The sequence below is a fragment of the Colobus angolensis genome, unplaced genomic scaffold (assembly GCF_000951035.1).
Source record: "Colobus angolensis palliatus isolate OR3802 unplaced genomic scaffold, Cang.pa_1.0 Scaffold53, whole genome shotgun sequence".
In the NCBI taxonomy this organism is placed as follows: Eukaryota; Metazoa; Chordata; class Mammalia; order Primates; family Cercopithecidae; genus Colobus; species Colobus angolensis.
In genome coordinates this window covers 4,313,635-4,337,724 of record NW_012118821.1, presented here as the reverse complement: position 1 = coordinate 4,337,724, position 24,090 = coordinate 4,313,635, and the positions used below count along the sequence as shown (strand labels likewise).

The following is a 24,090-nucleotide window of genomic DNA, read 5'->3' as shown; positions in this document are numbered from 1 at the left end:
CTGTCTCGTGTCTTTTGCTCCTTTATTCCCACTTTACTGCCTTGTTTTTCATTGAATGTTTAGAGAGATTCACTCGAAAAACAAGCGAATATTATGAAACAAATTCTCAAGATAAAGCCTTTAATTAAACTTAAAGGGTTCTTGTAGATAGGAGAATGGATGTTTTTATACACATTTTTTTTTTGTAAACACATATCATGTATAGAGGTTGCATTCTCAAAAGAAAAACACATATGTATAATACCACCTTTCTGGCCTACCTCATAGAGTGGCAGAGAAATCAGCGAGACAGCATGAGACAGGGACTAGGAAACTGCTGTGTGTTATACAAGCACAAAGTTTTTTTTTTTTTCCAATCCTCCTTCTGTAAGGATATTGTTTCTAATTAAGTACTGTAGTAGCGTTTTACAAACAATCAGGGTGAAATTAAATAGTAGTGTTTTACAAAGGATGAATTTGGAAAGGGGTATTTGTGTTCAGGTCATGCTCTTTTTGGTTAGTAAAGTAGAAATCTATTTACCTAAACACTTTAAGACTACTTAAAATGCATACTGAAATTTTGAAATTCAAGTAGTGTGTGAAGGTCATAGCCGTGACTTAAGGAGTAACTGGGTTCCCCACTGGCTCTGTCGTTGCTTGCTGTGGTATATGCACCTTGCACTGGTTACTTCTTCTCTTCTGTGTCCAGGTGAATTGATCCTGTGAACTAAGTCATTTATTTTAATGGAAATACACTGTATAGGTGATGCCTCTGAGTCATAGACTTGAGCCATCTTTTGAGCAGTCCTCAGGTAGTGCTGGGTCCTGGCTCTGCAAAGCTGGCACTTGCAGGGGTCAGGCACTAATGTTTCACAGTTGAGTGAGAGCTGTAGTATATGCATGCATAAAAGCAGAGGTGGGCTTATCTAACAGTAAACTCACAGTTTTCACAGGAGAAGACATCCGATGAAGAGTGTAGAAGTTGGCCAGATAGTCATGGGCTGTGAAGGCCTTTCTTTCCATAGGTGAGAAAGATCATTTGAAAAACAGTTCCTTGAGAATCTAACTCTGAAGTGAATTAGATTGCCTCCATTAAAATCATGTTAAAAGGCTGGGGAGAGTGGCTCACACCTGTAATCCCAGCATTTTGGGAGGCTGAGGTGGGAGGATTGTTTGAACCCAGGAGTTCAAGACCAGCCTGGGCAACATGGTGAGACCCTGTCTCTACAAAAAACAAAAACAGACAAAAAAACGTGACTTTAAAATTATTTGACTGTTTCCGCAAACTGAAGTTCTCAAGCTTTAAGTGCTTGCTGTTGTTTAGGTGTTTAAAATTTTAGTTGCCCAGGATCTAATCTAGAAGAGTGGCTTTCAGGCTTTTATTTTAAAGCTGTGGAGCCCTTTCTTCAAAATTCATTTAATAAAGAAATTCAGTATGTCAGATAGGTAATACAGACCTTCTGTGAGTGGAGGTGTGAGAGATCCTCTGTTGCTGTTTGTAAAAATAGTATATGCTTTTTAAGAAAATTGGTTAATATAAGAAAATATATATAAAAGGAATTAAAAATTGCCCCCAAATTTTACTTACCCAAAGATAATCACTTTGACATTTAACTAAACATCTTTACATGTCCCTGTGTATACATTCAAAAAAAAATTTGTATAAGTAGATCTTTCTCTGCTGATGCTTTATAACCTATTTTCACTCTCTAGTATGTTGATGTCCATGTCAGAAATTGTGGGTTTTATTGGCTTAGTGGCTGCACAGTATTTTCTGTATGGATGCACCATATGTTAATGTCCTACTCATTAGGTTTGGGCTGTTGCCATTGTTTACTTTTATAAACAAGATAGCAGTGTATCTTCTTTTCTGTTCATCTTTGTAAACTTTTGTGGTTATCTTCTTAGAATAAATCCCTGGGAGTAGAATTTCTAGGTCAAAATTTAAAAATTTGATACACTGCCAAATATTTAATAAATATCAAAGAAAGAGGGAAAGAAGGACCTATAGGTAGTTGTTACAGGCAGAAGGACAATTTGTAGCTTACAGTTTCACAGCAGCTTTCCACCTCCTCCTTGGGCTGCAGAGAGACCTCAGTGAGCATCTGAACTTGGGTACCCCTACCCCACCCCCGCCCATCGTTTACAGCTGATAGCCAGGGCATGAATCAGCAGCGCTTCCAGGGGACATTCCATCTCAGAGATCATCTCCTGACAGCGGAGGAGATGGGGACTCATGAAGTCCTTCTATTTCCTGACACTGGTTTTGTAGCTCCCTGAGGCTTTCTGATATCTTCGTGGTCACTAATGAATTCTCCAAGGTAAAAATAGCTTTAATTCATTTCAGTTAAACTTTGTTTTTTTCTAACAATCACATTATTTTACGTGTAAGGAAAATGTCTCAGGACCAGAGACACAATGCCAAGCATGTCAGCTACAATATGTTAGCAATTAGTGTTCGTAAAGAAAGGGACCTTGGGAAGAAGTACGTTTGAGATGGTTAGAAATCCCATTTATTTGAACCATCCATAGTCTTTCATGCAGCTAGAGTGAAGATTTCTCCTAGCAGGCTAAGATAGACTGTCTTATTACTAGGACTTTTTGGCACTTAAATATTTAATTATCTGACTGTCAGATACTTCATATGGCCCCAAAATAAAGAAATGGTTGTGGAATCCAGGAGATACTAAGTGTCGATCATGCACTCCATGCATTGTGAAAGATGCCAAAGAAGTATAAGAAATCATCTCAGTCCTCAGAAGCTCCTTTTAAAATCATATTCTGCTTACTTCTGTGACATTTCCTTTTCATTTTTCAACAGTATCTGCTGAAGGTCAACGAAATCAAGATTAAAAAGGGAGTGGATTTACTTCAGAATCTGATCAAATATTTTCATGCCCAATGCAAGTAAGTTCTTCTTTGTTATGATGTTATCTTAAATGTTTCTTCATGTATGGCAACTTCTGGGAGATCTATAGATAGCTCGTAGGAAATAAACACTCATGTAGAAGTCTATAGTAAAGGGAATGAGGTGTTGACTCATGCAACAACATGGGTGAACCTTGAGAACAGACAGAACAGAGACAAAAAGCAGGTGAGTGATTGCCGCAGCTTGGAGGAAGAAGGAAATGAGAAATGACTGCTCACAGGTATAGGGTTTCTTTGTGGGATATTGAATATATTCTGGAAGTGAGTGCTAATGATTGCACAACTTTGTGAATTTACTAAAAATCACTTTAAAAGGATGAATTTTATGGCTTGGAGATTATATCTTCATTAAAAATAAAAGCATACATACAATATAAAAAATCTGTAGTCATTGCCAAATATAGTTATTTTTGGCTCTTTTTGTAGAGGGACAAACTAATTTGACCTATTCCGCATCTCTCAGATGTTTGTTAAAAGAGAAATGATATGGTGTTAATGCAGTGTTTTAAAATAAGAAAACACTTTTATATATTATTTACCCTGTAGAGCCAAGGACTGTGATGAGCAGAGGAAGATGTTAGTAGAGGAGGAGGAGAGAATTCCACCTGCAGGGGCTGTTCAAGTACTCAGCTTTGCCATGTATGTCAGTACTTCAGTCTGACCCACGTCTCTGACCTGGCTTCTGCTCCTCGTCCCCCAGTCACTGATACAGACAGGCCCCTGGCTCCTTCACTCACCCACCCAACACACTTCTGTTGAGCACATGCTGTATGTCAGGCGCTGGACCAGAGGCCAGAGGCACACTGATGCACAGTGCTGGCATAGTTCCTGCTTGAAGAGTCAAGTAGGGAAGTTGGACTGAAAGAGACGAATTTCTAATTAGATGTTTACAAAAGTGTTTTAAAGTATAGGAATCTAAGAAAGAATATAATAGAAGGACCTGATATAGATAAAAGATTTAGGGTAGGGTTTTTTGGTTTTTGTTTTTCTATTTCGTTCCTTAATACAGTCTCCAGCAGCCAGCACGCGGTGCCTGGAACACAGTAGGTACTCGGCTCTTTCTTGAATGAGCGGCAGACCTCCCTGAGGAGACATGGATCTGAGATCTAAAGTATGAGTAGGAGCCGGCAGATAAGGAGTGGGGGAAGAAAGTTCCAGGCAGGGTCTAGGTCTTCAGGCAGGAAAAAGGACAAGGTGATGTCAACTCAGTGAAAAGGAGAGTGGCCTGAAACGAAACTGCATAGAAAAGCCTTAGGGATGTGGACAGCTCCAGACCTCTTGCAAAAGGTTTTAGATTTTATCCCAAATCTGTTGGGAAGCTCTTGAAGAGATTGAAGCAGAGGATCATTTGTTTGCGCTCCTGTGATGTGCCAGGTGCTATTAGGGGTTTTGGTGATGCAGTAAGGAGGAAAGCAAAGTTCTTGCCTTCACGGACCCTGGGGTCTCATGGGGGAGGCAAGTAGGAAACACGAGCCAATATTTAACTGAGTTTATGAAAAGGCAAAACAGTGATGGGGAGAGAGACAGTGGTGTTGGTTAGAAGCAGCTTAAGGAAGCTTCTTGGCTATAACAAGATTACTCTGCATGTTGCAGAGAAGGAACCAGATAGGACAAGGGTGGATGTGGGTAATTGCTTGGAAACACAGCTCCTGTCCCTGTGCAGCCCAGAGATGACGATGGCCCAGCTGACCTCGTGACAGCGGGAGTGGAAGGTGTGGACTGACGAGAAATCTTTTCCTTGTGGAGTTGCCACGCCTGTCTTCTTACCTTCCCAGAGCAGGCTATGCCGCCAGCGACCTACCTTTGTACACAATTGTTTCTTTTCCTAGAAGGCCTCTTTCCTCTGTGCCCTCCCTGTCTTCTGTTCCTCCTAGGACCCAGCTCATGGATCATTCCTGCTTTGCAATGCTTCTTCCTTTTGCCTTTTCTTCCTCCTGTGTTGCTGCCACACCTCTACTTGTCTCCATGATGACATCTTCCTCGTGTCTCTGTGCTGCTGAACTATACACTCCTAAGGAAAAGGCCATGTCATTGATTTGTTTTATATCTGCAGTGTGTGGCGCATTTACCTGGTGCATATTTGCAGCAGTGAATTGCACTGTGGAATTGAACTGAGCTCTGCTTTGGAATTCTTAATACAGCTTTGATGATGTTGCATTTCTAAAGCACTTGAGGTCAGGTGGCAAAGGAGGATGTGCCGAGTGGTTCATCCAAAGTTAAAAGAGAACTTCAGCAATTAAAAAAAAAAAAAAAAAAAGTGAAATCATGTCTTTTGTAGCAACAGGGATAAAACTGAAAGTCATTATCTTAAGTGAAACAAGCCAGCCACAGAAAGACAAATATCACATATTCTCACTCCTAAGTGGGTGCTAAAAAAGGCGTACCAATGGATGTAGAGAGCAGAGTGACAACAGAGTCTCAGGAGGGTGAGGGGAGTGGGGATGATGAGAAATTATTAATATTTAATGGGTACAATGTATGTTATTCTGGTGTTGGATACCCTGAAAGCCCTAAGTTGACCACCAGGCCTACAACGAGACTGCACTTGTACCCCATGAATTTATATTAAAAAAATTTAAAAGACAGCTCATCTCTACTTAGAGGGTGGAAAAGACCTTGAAATTGTATAGTTTTCAAGATGAATTATTTTATGGAGACTCAAAATTCTGACTTGTGATGAACATGCAAATTACTTCTTCAGTTCTTATGTCAGGCAATTTAGGAAGTGGGTCGCTTCCTTGCTGATATTTTATTTTTAAGAAGAAGCTATTCTGGGATTTCCTTTTTTCCCCTCCCTTTATTTTGCCCAAACCAATCAGTTGGGTAGCAACAGACCACTTGTGGAAAAGTGAAGTAGTTGGCCTTTTATGGACATGAGCTCAGTAACCTTTAAAAATATGACTCTTCCATTACTTCCTTTTTGGATATGAGAGAGAGTGTGTACGCTGCCTGCTCTTCAAATCAGTCAAGCAGCTTTGACTTTCTTAATTCACGTTCTGGAGGATACAACGTGGAGCCTGAGCAACTCAGCTGCAGAGTTCGAGAAGAGCTTACAGCCGTGCGTGTTTCCACGTGTGGAAGCTCCTCTCATTCCCCCATCACACACGCCCAGTCTCCGCTTCTCGTCCCCAAAGGCACAGCTTTGCCTGGTGGGTGCTGTGCCCTGCTGGGCAGACATGGGCCTCTGCATGCTGCTGTGCTCCGCCAGGGTGAAGAGGCCACTGTATAAACTAGATTCCAGGGCTCAGGTTTGGCTGTTGACCCTTGGAACTACTTAGATATGCGTTATTTTGCTTTTTCTTCATTTTTTTCTTTTCACTTTAAGTGTTCTTAAAGAATACTTCATGTTCTTTTATTTTTATTTCATTTAAGGACGGAATTTTCACCTCAACCTCACTCCTGGAATATCTTGAAAACTTGTCGTAATTACTAGCCTTTGCCGCTGAGCATTGAAGATCCTGTACTCTAGCGGAATCGAAGTAGGGCATTATAACATTAGAAAACAAAGACAGCCATGGTTTGGCCAGGCATGGTGACTCATGCCTGAAATCCCAGCACTTCCGGAGGCCAATGAGGGTGGATCACCTGAGGTCAGGAGTTCCAGACCAACCCGGCCAACGTGGTGAAACCTGGTCTCTACTAAAAATACAAAAATTAGTCGGATGCGGTAGTGCACACTTGTAGTCCCAGCTATTCGGGAGACTGAGGCTAGAGAATTGCTTGAACCCAGGAGGCGGAGGTTGCAGTGAGCTGAGATCATGCCACTGCACTCCAGCCTGGGCGACAGAGCGAGACTCTGTCTCAAAAAAAAAAGACAGCCATGGTTTGAAAGGTGATGAGTGTTGAATTGACTTGTTCTTTAAGCCAATACCTGCTGGAAACCACTGTGACCAGCTGTTGCTCAGTGAACTTGGGGTGCATGGTCAAGATGAGCCTCAGCCCCGGATGCTGCAGAAGCTCGCAGAGGAGGGAGCAGTGGGTGTCATAGGCAGACCTCGTCAGCAGACACTGCATTGGAATGTGGTAGCGTGAAGGCTGCAGGAGGGGCCCCAGCACAGTGTGTGGGGCCCAGAGATGAAAGGGGCTACTCTGCTTGGTGGGTTTGATGATTGCCTCTAAGTGGGCATATTTTAAAGGCTAGAAATACACCCCTTCTAGCCTGACGAGGCAGGCTAGAAAATGTTTAATAGACAACAAAATTTGATTGGATAATGTTGACGGTAAAAGTTCTGTGAAGCTTGGAAAAGTATTAATGGGCTCAAGAAAATTTGCTGGGGCTGTGTACTTAGGACTGTCATAGTGACAGCAGCCAGCGGAGAGGGAATAGTGTTCCTTTTCTTGAAGCTTCTCCTGACGCCAGGGCTGAGTGCACTTTGAAGGGGTGTCTGGGTGCCAAGACATGCCTCAAGGAGGGTACGGGAAGGTCAGCCCTTTGAAAAATCAGAGGGAGGAGATTTTCCAGGTAGGTGGATGGTGAAGGTTGGCTGGGCTATTACAAAGATGAATTCTAAATCTAAATCCAAATTCATATTGTTATTCCAAGTACACCGTTCAGTGTCATGCTGGAAACAGTGTCCTGATGAGAAGTCTCTGAGCACTTGATTCCACTACAGGGCTGATGCTCATGCGTGCTCTCTCTCGCTCTCACACACACACACTCACTCTCTCTCTCTCCCTTCCTCCCTCCCTCTCTCTCTCCCTCTCCCTCCCTCCGTCTCACTGTAGGGAGAATTGCCAGGTTGCAAAGGTTCTTGGAGCTGTACACCTGCTCCCTCTCCCTGGGTGGTTTTGCATTTATCACCTGTAATATTTTTCCTGTTCCTTATCTTAGGTCTTAGAAATCTCTGTCCTCCTACCTATTTCACAAGAATTTGAAGTGATTAAGAAAATAGTTACATAAAGAAAAACACGTAAATAAAATACAAGAATTAGATGAGCTCAGAAACATACTCTGTATTCAGAAAAAAACCTGTTAAAATACAGGAACAAGAGTATAACATAAAGAATTATGTGTCTTTCTAATGATGAATGAGAACATTCTAGCAGCCTGACCTCTGTGACTCCTAATAAACACAGGTCAGTGTTCATGCCCCACGGCCTGTGTGTCCCTCTCCTTCCTCCTTGGAGTTGCTGCATTAAATATCATGCTGCAGTGTTTTCACAGTGCCTTTTGTGTGTCATGCACTTGGTCTGGGAAACGCCCACAGAGCTACTGCTGAGTTTAAAAGAAGTAAACATCATCTCACATGATACATGCGAAACCCAGATCACTTTTTAAAGATAGTCTCCTTGTTATCCAATAAACTGGCTAAAGTTGGTGACAGTCCATCCTTCATTAAGTTATTTATTCATTCAATAAATGGCATGTGCTTGAAATATGCCAGACTTTGCGGGTACTTTGTGCCTCCTAGAACTTCAGATCTAATGAGGGAATTCTGTTTTAAACAATCACACTAGTGAATACGTAATTGCAGTTGCAACAAGTGTTTTGAAGAAAAGTACAAAATGTCCTGAGAAAGTATAAGAAGGCCTCTTACAGGGGAATAACTTGTAGGGGATTATGGAAGGCCTGGCTAACCAGGGTATGTTTCACCTAAAACTTGAAGAATGAGTGGGAATCAGCCAGGCGAAGCAGACACACCTTAGGAGAAGCCTTTAGAGAGAAGAAACGGAGTGCAGAGGGCCTGGGGCAGGAGAACTTGGTGGCCACGGAGGAAGGGAGAAAAGGCCGGTGTGTCTGGAACTGAGTAAACAAAGTGGGTGGAATGGTGTGGTTTGAGACTGGAGCTGCAGACAGGGGCCACATTACATGGGCCCTGGAGACCTTGTTACGGGTTAGAACTTTCTCCTTAGCTCAGAAATGCCCTTTCTTCATTCCTCTCAAAAGGGTTACACACAGCACCCTCCAGAGGCGGCACTGAACACCAGCCCATGACTGCAGCAGAAAAACTTGTCCAGCCTCTGTTGCATTTCCTGAATCACTTGTTATAGGTGACCTCATGGCATTGAGTTCTCAGCCTTAAAAAAAAAAAAATTCCTCTTGATACAAATATCAGGTTCTCCATCTGCGGTTTCCTACCCCACAGATACAGAGTGTAGCCATCAAAGCTGCTTGATTCTTTTCTGCATTCTTGCTCGCTCTCTTTCTTTCTGTCTTTCTTTCTTTTGTTTTTTTGGAGGCAGTCTGTCGCCAGGCTAGAATACAGTGGTGCGATCTCGGCTCACTGCAACTTCCGCCTCCTGGATTCAAGCAATTCTTGTGCCTCAGCCTCCCGAGTAGTAGCTTTTTGTATTTTTGTATATTTTCTGTGTGTGTATTTTTAATAGAGTATTTTTAGGGGTTTCGCTATGTTGACCAGCTGGTCTTGAACTCCTGGTCTCAAGTGATCCTCCCGCCTCGGCCTCCCCAAATCCCTCACCCTGGGATTATAGGCTTGAGCTGCCACACCCAGCCTCTGCGTTCCTTCTCTTTTCCACGTAGCGGTCGCATGTTGCCGCACATTCTTTAGTGTCTTCCACTTGTGCCCCATGGCCTTTCTAGCCTCATATGCTTCTGTTTGGATGCTCAGAAGAAATCAAAGCCCTTGCTGCCATTTGTCAGCAGAACCCTCTCCCGTTATAAACTGAAAGTCAAGGCCTCGTTTTATATGGGTTGAGAAAAATCTTAAATACTTAAGCTTATTGCAATTCCTTTTCTATTTGCTCCTGCTAATTTTGAGTATCATTTTATTCTTGGTTTGCCTGATATTTTAAGGTTCTGTTCATACAGTCTTTTCCCCCAGGAGTTACATAATGACTTCAGTCACTTTAAAGAAGTTTTTTAATCTGTCTGACAAAATTATTTTTTCCTGTGTGAAGTGTCATCTCTGTTTCCTCTTTTTCCTGCTAGTTTTTTTCAGGATGGACTCAAAGCCGTGGAAAGCCTCAAACCTTCCATTGAAACGCTGTCTACAGATCTTCACACGGTGAGTAGCTTCCCTCCCACCGCGATGTTAAAACTGTCTTACTGCAACAGACATTTTCATCTAAATGTTGCTTCTGTGTAATCCTGTGTTTTCATGCTGTGCCGCCCACGTGGAGTGTGGCGTTCCCACGCCTGTCCTCTGTCATGGTGGGAGGGAAGGTTTGACTAGCGAGGGAGGCAGTTGTCGCTTTGTGTGGAAATGGCCCCATGAGCACCAACGTTTCACTGTACCTCAGTCTTAATTTTCTGATTCGTTCTGTTGTGTGTGTGTTTTTAAAGATCAAACAGGCCCAGGATGAAGAAAGAAGGCAGTTGATACAGCTTCGAGATATTTTGAAATCCGCATTGCAGGTTGAACAGAAAGAGGTGAGGGGATTTAATTTTGAAAGATTATGGTTTTAGCCCCATTCTTGGAGGCTTTGGGCCTGAAAAACATGAAGTTCATGTCTTCTAGGAGCTCACAGTTCGCTCGGGCTGCGTCAGGCAGCAGTAAAACATTTAATGTATTCTTGCAATTTAGTTCTATAAAACCATCTTTTAAAATACGTTTATTTCAGGGGGAAGCATTTACTACATGCATGGCCTTAATGGCGGTGTGTAAACCCTGTGCTCTGTCAGTTGCTAGATAAGGAGCTCTTCTTGGTGGCTTCGTCACAGAGACCATGTGTCCTTTGTGCTATTTATCCTGTACCTGGCCCTCTGTCGTTTCCCTACCCTGACATACATGGACTCTGCCCCTTCGGGCCTAGGCACGTAGCAGGAGACCAGCTGGGGCTCTGCCATCCCTGAGGTTGTGTTCTGTACGATATGAGGCATGAGCTTTGCTTACAGCTGCCTCCGTAGTGACAGACAGAAATCCTTAGTTCTCTTACTTCTCCTCTTTCTGTAATGACATCTCTGTGTGCTAACACGTCAGCAGGGACAATTTGTGTTGTGGGGGACTTGTTTTAAAAAAACCATTAAAAAGTTTTAAAGATAATTTTACTATATTTTCACTACAATGTGGGTATCATAATCTGAATTTAGTGTAAATCCATTTCCTTGTCAATAAAAGGAATGTGTCTAAACGTATATCTAGTGATTTTAGAGGAATTGCTAAACTACTTGACAGAGCATAAAGTTCCCTGTAGGCAGTTTGGTGAGCTCTATTTTATTGTAAGTTCTTGTACTGTAACTGAATATTGTTGTTTTTCTTCCAAATGCATTTACCTTTTGTGACCGAAGTCTAGGAGAGTAAGTAGTTCAGTATTTTAATAAATTGCAGAATTTTGCATGTTTTATTCATGAACATATATATATATATATGTGTGCGTGTGTGTGTGTATATATATACACATATATATATTCCTTTTATATATTAATGGCTAGTAGTATTTTTTATTTTAACCCCTCACCTTTCATTGTTGTAGATTTTATTAAAGGCTGGAGAGTTTGCACAAATATTAGGGAAGTGGATATTTTCTGGGTTTACAGTTTACACTTTTGCTGCTGTTCCTTTGTGAAGATGAAGCAGGTCCCTCCCTCCCTCCCTTTCTCTCCCCTGACTGGCTGAATTCTACACATCTTTCTAGTCCCTCTGAAGCCCCACCTCTGGAGCGCTGCCTCTGATCACCCCAGCCCACAGTGATCTGAGTTAACAGAGCACATCCTGTTTGAAAGCCCCATTTGAATCACAGCCTCTTCCTCTTTTTGAGTGTTGGCTGTGCCTTAAGTGCACAGATGCCTTTTCTCCAGCCGGACCTCAAGCAGTCTGAGGATGCCACTCTGCCTTCTGAGCCATTCTTCCATTGCACTGTAGTGCCGCAGCGCTCATTTATTAGAATTTTGGTAAACATGGGTCAACTAAGTGAGACATTGGCAGAGCAAGGTTATATTTAGTGCTAGAAATGACCTACAACACGGTGACTTCCTCCTTGTCTAGAGAATGTAGGCTCTGACGCTTTGATATTCCCAAACATGGGATATAAGCACTAAAAGAAAAAAGAACTTGGCGTAAGGAGAAAATAGTGGCCTAGTTGTAATGAGGGGGAGGTAGTGTGAGGGCGGGAGCCAGAATGCGGTCCAAGGTGGCTGCTCCCCAGCGCGCCGTTGGAAATGATCGAGAACTGCCTTTGTCTAAGAAGGAGGATCCAACCCATGAAGCAAAGCTCAGGTTTAAAATAAGGCAGAGCAGCAGCTGGGGCCAAATAGCCCTCTGGGCACAGTGCAAAGGCTGTGTTTGCTTTGGCTGTGCAGAATTAGGAGGTTTGGGAAAATGGGCTGTTGTGAGAGAGCTGGTTATTTACAGCTTTGCAGGGAAGTATAACAAATTTACCAGCACAGACCAGAAGTTCTTTATAGTTTGTTGTTTTTTGTTGACCAGCCCATCTGCCCCTGATTGCACAGAGGGATCAAATGAACCTCCTTTACTATTCGTCTTTGGCTGTCTGCCCAGTTGGCTCTTTGTCAAGACCTAACTCAACAATCTCCTAGTTGTGGGGGTGTTGTGTTTTCTGTGGATCATGCTCTGCATTGCTTTTAGGTAATGGTATTCAGCAAGTCGGACAGTCTTTGAACACAGTTGCACGTAATAAGCAGATGTGAATATGCTACATTTTCTGGTTTAAAATGATTTTCATGATGGGGGTTCCATTTTGTGTACCTCAGATTTGCAATAAGAATTGATCATTTGGTCGTTATTGTTTAGGCTGTTACTCCTTTGGTTGGATTTTCTTCTGTGACTTAGACAACTGAAGGTGTTAGAGGATTTTTATTCAGCGTTACGGAAATTCTAACCCTGCCTGTGTAATCACAGTTCATAGACATTAAGTGACGTGCCCCAAGAAACTGTGTTGATCGTTGGTAGAAGCCAGTGCTCCTCATTCTCTTCCTGTAAATACCATGCATCAGTTATTGAAGGAATGAAGAGTGGCCATTCCAGTGTGGTAGCTTCAGGCTGCTGTTTCTTTGCGACCGTGCAGCTTTGTTTTGCTGTGGAGCCTGTGCCATTCTGGTCCTGGTGACCTCACACTTCGCAATCACTGGCCATTCACGTTTTGTTCTTGATATTTTCTGCTCTGTGTAAGGAGAATACAATTGATATTTCCATTGTTTTTCTTTGTGAAGGTTTTCATACTTGGAGAAAAGTTGAAAAATTGTGCAGTGACCACCCATAGGGCAATATTATACAATGAGGACTGGTCTATGCACCACAGTGTTCGATTTTTGGAGAAGATCCCATCTACAGAGTTAAACCCATTGGCACTGCTCATCTTTGCTTGGGCTCTCTCCCCATCAGCCTCGCCTCCTGCCTTTCCCATCCCATGTCGTCTATCCGATGGAGTTCTGCCAGGACGGACCCTACTGGGGTCCCAAAGCCTCATCACTGGTGTGCAGGCTCTCTGCTGTTTGATGTGGAGAACCCAGACTTATGCACTTCTATGGGGAGGATCAGGCTCTGGGATGTGGTCTCAGAGGTCTGAGTGCTGAAACCAGCATGGTTTTCTCCTCTGCATGGTTTTCTCCTCTGCAGATTTCAAGTATGGTTGGTCGGTGTCTCTGTCTCTCTCTCTCCCTCTCTCCCTCTCCCGCCCCCCCGCCACCGCCTGCTCATTCTTTCTCTCTCTGTCATCTTTGCTCCCTGTTTTTCGAGCATCCTGTCTAGTAGGATGTGGTAGAACAGTTTGTGCCACCCAGGCAGCCAAGGTTCACCACGCCATAATTGTCTTCTGCCTCTGGGTTTGTGTATCTTACATGCCCAAATCTGGCCTTCATCAGAGATCTCTGTCAGTGACCACCTGCCTGCCTCTCCTGCCGAGCTGCTAGGTAGCCTGGCTCTGGCCTCCATGTCAGCCTCAGCAGAGGATTCATTGTTGATTCACACATCCAGCTACCCTTTCCTCCACTGTTACTCTAAGCCAGCGCTCCACAGACACAACAGAACAAGACGATCCAGTTCTCACCTCTTCAGGGACTCATCCTCTGGGGGTGGGGACAGAGAAGCAATTGGGGCGCAGTGTGATGAGCGCACTCGTGAACATCAGCTCCAGGAAGCAGTGTCTGCCCAGTGCAGGCTGGGCAAGTGCCATCAGGGATGACTTCCCAGAGGCTGGGATGGGGCTTTGAAGGATGATTAGGAGCTAGCAGGCCAGGCGTGGTGGCTCACAGCTGTAATCCCAGCACTTTGGGAGGCCAAGGCAGGTGGATTGCTTGAGTCCAGGAGTTCAAGACCATCCTGGCCAACATAGTGAGATTCCATCTCTACAAAAAAATTAAAAAATTGGCCAGTTGTGGTGGCATGCACCTGTAGTCCCAGCTTCTCGGGAGGCTGAGGTGAGAGGATCCCTTGAACCTGGGAGGTGGAGGTTGCAGTGAGCCAAGATCACACCATTGCACTCCAGCCTGGGCCACAGAGCAAGACCCCATCTCAAAAAACAAAGAAACAAACAAACAAAAAATTAGCAAGCAGGAGTCCCAGCAGGTGGGGCTGGTGGAGAGGACAGCGTCTGCCTATGACGGGGTTGCCTGGGTAGCTGTATAGCAGAGCAGAAGAGTGTGGATCTTGGCATTTGAATCCTGGATCTTCCACTTCCTACCTTGCTCTGTCCTGGACCTCTCCATGTCGTGGTCTTCCAGTCTGTCAAATAGGAATAATACAGCCAACCTCAGAGAGTTGTCAGATGTAAGAGATCATTTCTGTAAAGCACTTACCATATTATCTTAATAAACAGGGACTAGTTCGTTCATTCATTCAACAAGTACTGAGCTCCTAGGTGGTAAAGATACCATAGTGACCAAATTCCCTTCCTTCATGGTGTCGCCCTCTTAGAGGTTGAACAGGAATGGATACTGCTGTGGTTATTGTGTGTGACATATCCCTTAGCCTCCTCGTTGGTCCGTCCTGTGGCCCCATGCCTTCATGGCTTGTGTCCCTCTTCCCTCCTCCTTATCTAACTCAAGGTGCTGCCATACCCAGCTCTAGGCTTCTCCTCTTAATCCTGACCCAGCTCTTCCAGCTTCACCTGCCTCTCACCCACCTCTCTGTGTCCAGCCTGCATCATATTCCACGGTCCCCTCACACTTGGGGAGGAGGGACTTCCTCCTGTCCATTGCAGGGCATTTCCTGTTTACCTCACTTTTCAGGTTTTCCAGGCACTTTACAAGTGTGGCCAACCATCCTTACAAACCACTTTACAGGGTAGGCAATGTTTGCCCATGTCTGCAACTTTTTGTTTGTTTGAGGCAGAGTCTCCCTCTGTTGCCCAGACTGGAGTGCAGTGGTGCGATCTTCGCTTACTGTAACCTCTACCTCCCAGGTTCAAGCGATTCTTCTGCCTCAGTCTCCCAATTAGCTGGGATTACAGGCACGCCACCACGCTCGGCTAATATTTGTAGTTTTAGTAGAGACGGAGTTTCACCATGTTGGCCTGGCTGATCTTGAACTCCTGACCTCGTGATCTGCCCACCTCAGCCTCCCAAAGTGCTGGGATTACAGGCGTGAGCCACCGCGCCTGACCAGCCATGTCCACAACTTTATTCTGTGAGAGAAAGAGAATGAGTGCCCTTGCTGGGCTCACACAGCGGCATCAAAGCCAGGATCTGACCCTGATCTATTCCACGTCAAACTGGTTCTCCGGAGTCTTTTACCCTTAAATAATGGAGAATAGGTGGTCATGATATTTGAAAGCACTGTTCTTAGACCATGGCTCAGTGCTTGGCTCAGCAAGGCCTCCAGCTCCCTGTTGTGCCCATGTGGGTGGACACACCTGTCATATCTTCAGAAGATGGGGAATGAATTGGACATCACAGCCCTCCTGGGCAGAGAAATTTTAAGCTTCCAGAAATTACTCCCTGACAAACTTGTCAATCACAGGAATTCTCTGGACACTGACTTTCTGAGAAGTGGGCAAAATGTCAGTTTTTAAGCTATCCTAGAGTCTTACACAGCTCAAGGATTCTTAAATTATTTGTAAACCTCTATGAGATTTTGTACTGCAGGCAGCATCCCCCTTTGCCTTCCATTCCTGGAGATTTCAGATACTAAGTCTACGGGTCATCTGGGCAGATTCTATGTTGGCCAGACCCAATGGCTAATACTTCACAGGGCAACAGAAAAGTTAAAATCAAGGATGATGCCTGAGCTCTGAGAACTTGTCTGGGTGTCACAGGATAGAGGATATTGGACACTGATAGAATTTCATGAAAGCCTTTTGAGGTTCTACCAAGTGCCCGCTTACCCTGCATACTCAGGCACACAAACAGTCCCTGCACGTTGAGGCTTTGTCAGTCGAGTTTAGGTTGTCTTGGTCTCTCTTAGGAAAGTGGAGAGTGCATTGGAGTCTCTAGGAATTGGGGCAACATGGACCACCCTGGCCTCTCTTACTTCTTATGTTCTTCTCTCCAGGAGGAGAGATTCTTTTCCCTTGAATAGTATTCTGAAAATCAAAACCTTGGTCATGTGAAAGGGCCGGTTTCCTCTGTCAGGCCTTCACCTGGTCAGGCGTTTTGTACATGCCAACAAAGGCTGTTGTTACCGGGTCGTCTCAGAGTCACCTGGAGGATGCTGAAATAATTCATGCTAAAACAGTTCAATTTTATGTTAAACAGATTCTATTCCTCTTTTTTACAAATGTGAAGTTTTATAGGCTAGCTTAGTTCAGACTTGCCTGCATGCTTTAATTGGTCTAAAGAAAAGAATAAAACAGGGTGATTTCTTTGTCACCTTCTGGCATAGGGTCTGATTCTGTTGAGAAGAATGTCCCTTATCCTGTTCGTGAGACCTGAAAATGGCTCTGATTAACATGCGTGGCACGAACAGTGTTAGCAGTATTGTCACATGATTTCACCACTTACTTTGTGCAGGGCTTTTTTTCTCCCCAAATCAATAGACGTATTTCTTGGTTGTGCAGTTGAGTCTCCTGACAGGTTTATTTTTAGTCTTTCACAGAGACACTGTACAGGTGAGCAGTATTTCTCCACATTCCTTCCATACCGTTGTTCCCAGCAACGTTGAAGGCTGGATTTGCTCTAAATTTTGGTGCCAATGTTCTGCCCTTCTGAGAAAATGTGGAAACTGGGACCATCCTCATCTCATCAATGTGCGTGTGCCCTAGTTTATCCAGAGCCACAGGTGCTGTGTGAACTTTCTGTGGAAATGAGTTCATTTCTCCCCTCCTGGGCTCTGCTTGTTTCAGGGTCGGTTGTCAGTTCAGTAATGGAGAGTGCCTCAGCACGTTACTGATTGCTTACGTGGAGGTTTTTGCTTTTTCTTTGGCAGAGTTTAAAAAGTCAGTACTAGACACTCATGTGCATGGGGTGGAAGACTTACTCATATTGTGACGATGACAGTACTCCCCTAATTGATCTACACAGTCGGTGCAGTCCCCATCAGAAATCCCAGCTGCCTTTGTGTAGAAATTGACAAGCTGATTCTGAAGTTCATGTGGAAATGCAAAGGACCCGGAATCGCCAAAACAGTCTTGAAAAAGAAGAACAGGCCGGGCGCGGTGGCTCAAGCCTGTAATCCCAGCACTTTGGGAGGCCGAGATGGGCGGATCACGAGGTCAGGAGATCGAGACCATCCTGGCTAACACGGTGAAACCCCGTCTCTACTAAAAAATACAAAAAAACTAGCCGGGCGAGGTGGGGAGTGCCTGTAGTCCCAGCTACTCGGGAGGCTGAGGCAGGAGAATGGCGTAAACCCGGGAGGCGGAGCTTGCAGTGAGCTGAGATCTGGCCACTGCACTCCAGCCTGGGCGACAGAGCGCCAGACTCCGTCTCAAAAAAAAAAAAAAAAAGAAAAGAAAAGAGCAAAGTTGGAGGACTTGCACTTCCCGATTTCAGAACTTACCACAAAGCTGTAATAATCAAGACAGTATGGTACTGGCATAAGGAGAGACATATAGACCAGTGAAATAGAACTGAGAGTCCAGAAATAAATCCTTACATTTAGAGACAGTTTATTTTCAACAAGGGTGCCAAGACAATGGAGAAAGAGTAGTCTTTTCAACAAATTGTGCTGGGGCAGCTGGATAGCCACAAGCAAAGAAGGAACTTGGTCCCTTACCTCACACCATAATCCAAATTAACTCAACATGAGTCAAAGACCTAAATGTAAGAGCTAAGACTATAAAGCTCATGGAAGAGATTTTATAAAGATAAATCTTCATGGCCTTGGACTAGGCAATAGTTTCTTAGATAGCACCCTTACAGTACAAGTGATGAAATAAACAGTAGGTAAACTGGGCTTCATTAAAATTAAACAGTTTTGTGTTTCAGAATCTTTTTTCAAACTGTCAGAAATCCAAGAGGTTGCCTGTGCCTTGAGATGCAGTTGAAACTCTGACTCTAGCCCGTCTTGTCCACCCCCAGGCCTTACTGCTTCAGATGCAGTATTTGTCCAGCTTCCCTGGTTGCTGACCACATGGCCTCCCCATGTCTTCTGTGTTCTGTCCACTTTGTCTTGAAAATCCTCCCCTGATTCTCTGCCATTTCTTGCCTTCATGTTTAAAACTCACTTTTTCCTGTGCTTTTCTCCCATTGACTCTTCGGTTCTTGAGTGCTCTTCTCAGCTTCTATTGCACTGATTTTCCTGCGTTAGTTCTTTCATCATTTGGAGATGTGCTTTGTTCTTCCAAGGATGGTGAGCTGCTCAGTGGCAATGATGAGAATGGCCCTAGACTCTGAGGCTGTTCTCTGGGAAGAGAAGACGGTGTAATGGAAGGAGCCTCAGAGTGGAAGGCAGGATTCCATTCCACTCTCTGCTCTTGCTTTAAGGAGCTCTGTGCCTGGAGCAAACCACTTACTTTCACTGTGTCCCTGTTTCTCCCACTATGGAATGAACTAGATAGGAGTTCTCATTAAAAACCTACGGGCAGACCTCAGCCCTTTCCTGACCTGTGAACACTTTGTTCACATCTTCCTCCCCTCTCATTTCCTTTAAGTCTCAGGGAAATAGTATTTCCTGCACTGGCACTGGTGGCCACTCCTACAAAACAAACAGTGTCTGATACTCTTTGTTTTGTTTGGTTTTTGTTGTTTTGAGACAAGGTCTCGCTCTGTCACCAAGGTTGGAGTGCAGTGGTGCTATCAGGACTCTTTGCAACCTTGATCTCCCAGGCTCAAGCAGTCCTCCTGTTTCAGCCTCCCGCGTAGCTGAGACTGTAAGCGCCTGCCACCATGCCTAGCTAACTTTTGTATTTTTTGTAGAAACGAGGTCTTGCTATGTTGCCTAAGCTGGTCTTGAACTCCTGGGCTCGAGCCATCCACCCACCTTGGTCTCCCCAAGTGTTGGGATTACAGGCATGAGCCACTGTGCCCAGCCTGATATCATTTGTTAAACACCAGTTGAGCACCTGTTGGATGCCAGACACTGGACGTGGGCCCTGGGTGTTCATTGCTAGTCCTCGCTTGCCCTAAGAAGCTGCTGGGCTGGCGATTCCCAGTTGTGGTAGATTCAATCAGATTCTCAGCTGACGATGTGGATGGCTTGTCTGTGATTAAGCTCCCCTTGGTCAGGGTCAGACCCCCCCTTACTTAAGATTGATGGGGTGAGGAAGTGAAGATTTGTGTAGTACTTGTTGATATTCATGTGTGTGATCCTACTGAGTCCTTAACTGTTTATTGACCTTACTGGGTATTCTTTTCTTATTGCCCAAGAAGGAAACTGAGGCAGAGAGCTTATGTGATGGTTCTGTAGTAAGGGACAGAAAGCTGGTTTTGTTGTTTTGCTTGGAAACCCCTGCCTTTCCACTCACCGCATCACCTCCCTCCTTAAGGGCTACTCTGGCCATAGTGGGAGCCTCATGTCATTGTCAGGGGGTTAAGGCTCATAATGAAATAAAACCTGGAAACTTCCAGGGGTCGTTCCTTCAGCCAGTTTGGGATATTGGTTTCCTGACATTTCCTTCTCCAGCCTGATAGATGACATTTATCAGTTCCTAGAGAGGAATCTGATGTCTCTTTTTTTGCTGTGTTGAGAAAGGGAAATTTCTCCAATTTTTTTTGTTGTTGTTTTTGTTGTTAAAAAAAAAAAAGCTTATTAGGCATAAGTTTCCTTTGTGTACTGCTTTTCTAAAAATTGGGACCTGGACAAGATTAAAAACACTCTTCATTTTTTAGGACTCCCAAATTCGTCAGAGCACAGCTTATAGCTTACATCAGCCTCAGGGAAACAAGGAACATGGGACCGAGCGGAACGGCAGCCTCTACAAGAAGAGCGACGGGTACGTGAGGGGGTGTTGCTAGAGTTTAAATGTACGTTCGTTATCTCATGTGTCCAAAATGTCTAAACTCTTATTGTTTCTCCCACTTATCCACAAGGATCCGAAAAGTGTGGCAGAAAAGGAAATGTTCAGTTAAAAATGGTTTTCTGACCATATCCCATGGTACCGTAAGTATTCTCTTTTAATCCATGGTGTCTGCTGTATTAGATGAGGTTGGTGTTGGAGGACTTTCTGAAGTTAGAGGGCAGGAGTTGTTCTCCGTGTGTTATGGTATTAAGGATGCATCTTGAAGAATTTCCCTGTCAGAAATGCTTGTTGGCCTCCGTCTTGATTTGGTGCACCTGCAGCCTGTTTATGCTTTCTTTCTTTCTTTTTTTTTTTTTGCCAAGTGGAGCCTTGTCCTTGTTATCTTCCACTCCCTAGCAGAGTCAGGAGTAACTGATAAGCCAGGTTGTCTTTATTGAGAAGCCTGTGACTCCAGAAAGCACACAACAACAAACTGCTCCCCCAGCTCTGTCTCTGGAAATCAAACATCTCACTTGGGAAGATTTCTACTTTTCCGTTAAGAGAAGAACATTTAAATGGGCAGGACTCTGGGGACCAGAAATCCATGAGAAGAGAGATTTCAGTAATTTTATTATCGAAATCTAACATATGGTGCCCAACCTTAAGGCCTCTTTCCATCATCCTGTTTATCAGAGTCCATGCAAGAAAAAACAGAGCCCTCTATGTTGAGCTTATGAAAAGCCAATCAGGATAAAGTTCCTTACCAATCTAGCTTTCAGAGGCCAGGAACTTGGATCACAGACACAGCCCTGCACACCACACTGTTCTTTCCATGGCAGTATTATGTATACTGTTGCCTCACCTGGCGTGACCAGAGCTGGTGAAAACCACATGGACCAGTAGACAGCTTTGGTGACACCTCAAGGCTGAGGTCGTTGCCTTTTTCTTGCTAGTGAGGTGCTGAGAGTCGTTTGCATTCCCATTCCCCAAGCAGAGGGCTACTCGTGCATGCAGTCCAGCAGCCTTGGGCGTGTGAGTGGATGGTGGTGACCGTCTTTCCTGCCCCTTGTCCCTCCAGTCCCCTGGTGAAGGCAGAGCTGGGCAGGAGCTCAGAGGGGCTCTTCTGGCCCCTGTAGAAATGTCATCACTCAACGTGGGGTCCAGAGAAACGGCCCTGAGGTTCTTATGAATAAGGGAATAGAGTAAAACCCCAGTCAAAGCGTGTCACAGCAGCAAGGATTGTGTTCCTCTGGGGGTGCCGTCGTTTTTGCCGACTTCGTTTTAGAAAGGGAGAGAGAAGCTGGAATGGTATATACCCAGTATAGGGATTCTCGACGACCTCTGTTCTAGGGGATTGAATGTGTCTCTGAACTTGGAAATGAAGGTCATTTTCTATTTTCAAAACCCAACTTTCACTGGTCATGTGATCACCACCGTACCCCCCCAGTGCCACGCAGTTTGGATCTTAATGGGATGTTCTGGGTAGGTGCGGTGGCTCATGTCTGTAATCCTAGGAGTTTGGGAGGCTGAGGTGGGCAGATCACCTGAAGTCAGGAGTTCGAGATCAGCCTGGCCAACATGGCGAAATCCTGTCTTTACTAAAAATACAAAAATTAGCCAGGCATGGTAGTACATACCTGTAATCCCAGCAACTTGGGAGGCTGAGGCAGGAGAATTGCTTGAACCCAGGAGGCGGAGTTTGCAGTGAGCCAGTATCACGCCACTGCACTCCAGCCTGGGAGACAGAGCAAGACTCCATCTCAAAAAAACAAAAAAGACATTCTTTCCATGCGTGGATGTGAGGGTATGAGTTCTGTAGACCAAGGGAAGCAAATTTATCCAGCCATCACTGTCTTTAATATTAGGAATGTTAGATTAGATGAGACTAGGCTCCCTTCTAAATACCTTCCAGATCTCAACACCTGTGGTTCTGTGGTCTGCTTTCGAATTGGTGTCCACTCGCTGTTTGTTTGAACTCAGATTGACTGCCTCAGTGCAGAAACTGTCATACAACTAAGTTCTAGTTCATGCTTTTACCGCTCTGAAGTCAAGGGGCATATTTGCTTCATTGAGAGTTCCCCTAGATCCAGGCCTCAGGTTAAGCCAGGTAGTGACTCTTTCAATGGCAGGTGGAAAACAGGTCTGGTAATCCTTTGCTGACAGCATAAACTTCACTTCAAGTCACTTCCATAGCATGAACTTCTTTTCAGAAGATGTGGAGGCTTAGCTGTCTTTAAGTTTGCATGGGTTGCCCCAGTTTTTGGCAGACAGTATGGTTATAACCGGCATCACTGGGATGCTGAGAACTCAGCTTGTCACACAACGTGCATATTTAATAAGTGCTTTGTGTTTGGATGGGAAACCCCTCTCCAGGGAATCTCCACTTCCAGAGGTCTCCTCCTGCCTGCAGCAGCCATTGCTGCCTACATCCTGCAGGGGGTGGCAGGTGGGGTTGTCTTGATTCACTGCCTCGCTGCCATGCAGCAAAATAAGTAGTTTTCCAGTGCTCCATTCAGTGGCCGAGTGTTCCTTTTCTCACCTTTTCCCTATTTCTCTGCGTGCTCTGGAAGTCAGAATCCAGAGGACCCCTCTGTATTGACTGCATCTACAGAGGGGTTGCACGTGGGAAAGTGAGTTCGCCCATACCAAGGAAGAGAATGGAGAGACGCCGTTTTGGTTTGGTTTGGTTTTGACTTGATTTCTTGTTCAGCTCACCTGTTTGGCCAGCAGCTCCTGAGTGTGCTCGTGTACAGTCAGGAAAAAAGGGCACATTTCCAAAGACTTGATTAAGTGGAAATCTAAGAGCAGAGCCTGGCACACAGCTGGGAAGCAAGTCTTTAAGAAATGAAAACACACAGGGTGTGTTTACACTGGTAGGAAAACCCTTCCCAGGAAGCTGGCAACCTTTGGGAAATGAAGTTGTTGTACCTGATTGGAGCAGAGGACTGAGGATAGCATTCGGGAGATTTGGTCAAAGCCCGAGCTGAGTGTCCCTCTTAGCCAAGTCTGTTTTCTGGCCCTAGGAAGAAGTGATCCTTGGGACAAAATAACTCTAATTAGGTATCCTCTTTGCCAGACTCACAGCATTGCCACGCCACTGAGGGCAGGAGACTGTGTTACACTGGAAGGAATGTCCACCGGCTCTTGCACAATCTAAAATTTTTTTAAAATGATCAGTCATGAAGAAAGAAGAAAACATCTTCCTTCTAAACGCCTGACAAATTGGAAAAAAAACAGAACGGCATGTTTAAAATGGAGAATCACTGATGATCTCTGCCTGCGTGGCAAACTCTAAGGCTATTGCATCGTTTTTTCACCATTCCTTCCTGAGTTTTCTAAACTAGGGCTTCTTAAATTAAATTCTCAAGAAAATACTGGTATTTTGTGAATTAGATGAAACTGTTCCATATCTCAGTTAACTGATGACACTGTTTTTTTTTTAATTTGTTTTTTTCTTTTTGAGACAGAGTCTCGCTGTGATGCCCAGACTGGAGTGCAGTGGCTGATCTCAGCTCACTGTAACCTCTGCCTCCCGGGTTCAAGCAGTTCTCCTGCCTCAGTCTCCCAAGTAGCTGGGACTACACACGCACGCCACCATGCCCAGCTAATTTTTGTATTTTTAGTAGAGACGAGGTTTCACCGTATTGGTCAGGCTGGTCTCGAACTCCTGACCTCAGGTGATCCACCTGCCTCAGCCTCCCAAAGTGCTGGGATTATAGGTGTGAGCTACTGCATCTAGGTGACACTGTATTTTTCCAAATTGCAACAGGGAAGGATTTTAATGTATAGAACTTTCTCCCATAAATTTGTCTAATAGCTTTACTGTTAGCTAATACTTAATCTGTATACTTAATATTTAACCTGAATAGCAAACAATTATTAATGTAAAACAGAACTGCTGATGATAATGCTTAAGATCAGCTTGTATGTTTTGTGGAGCCATTCTTATGGTTGTCATTTTTTAATATGTAGGCACATTTATGTCGTTATAATTATTCCTACTTCAAATAA

At 44.4% G+C, this 24,090-nt stretch overlaps 1 protein-coding gene across 1 annotated transcript in view; it reads left to right on the top strand.

Moving 5' to 3' along the window:
- ASAP2 (ArfGAP with SH3 domain, ankyrin repeat and PH domain 2) overlaps positions 1–24,090 on the top strand; it is a 180,191-nt gene that overhangs the window by 94,834 nt on the left and 61,267 nt on the right. The window contains exons 7-11 of the mRNA XM_011960939.1: positions 2,801–2,886; positions 9,797–9,872; positions 10,151–10,237; positions 19,970–20,073; positions 20,171–20,240. Of these exons, the coding sequence (XP_011816329.1) occupies positions 2,801–2,886; positions 9,797–9,872; positions 10,151–10,237; positions 19,970–20,073; positions 20,171–20,240 (423 nt within the window). The remainder of the gene's footprint in view (positions 1–2,800; positions 2,887–9,796; positions 9,873–10,150; positions 10,238–19,969; positions 20,074–20,170; positions 20,241–24,090) is intronic.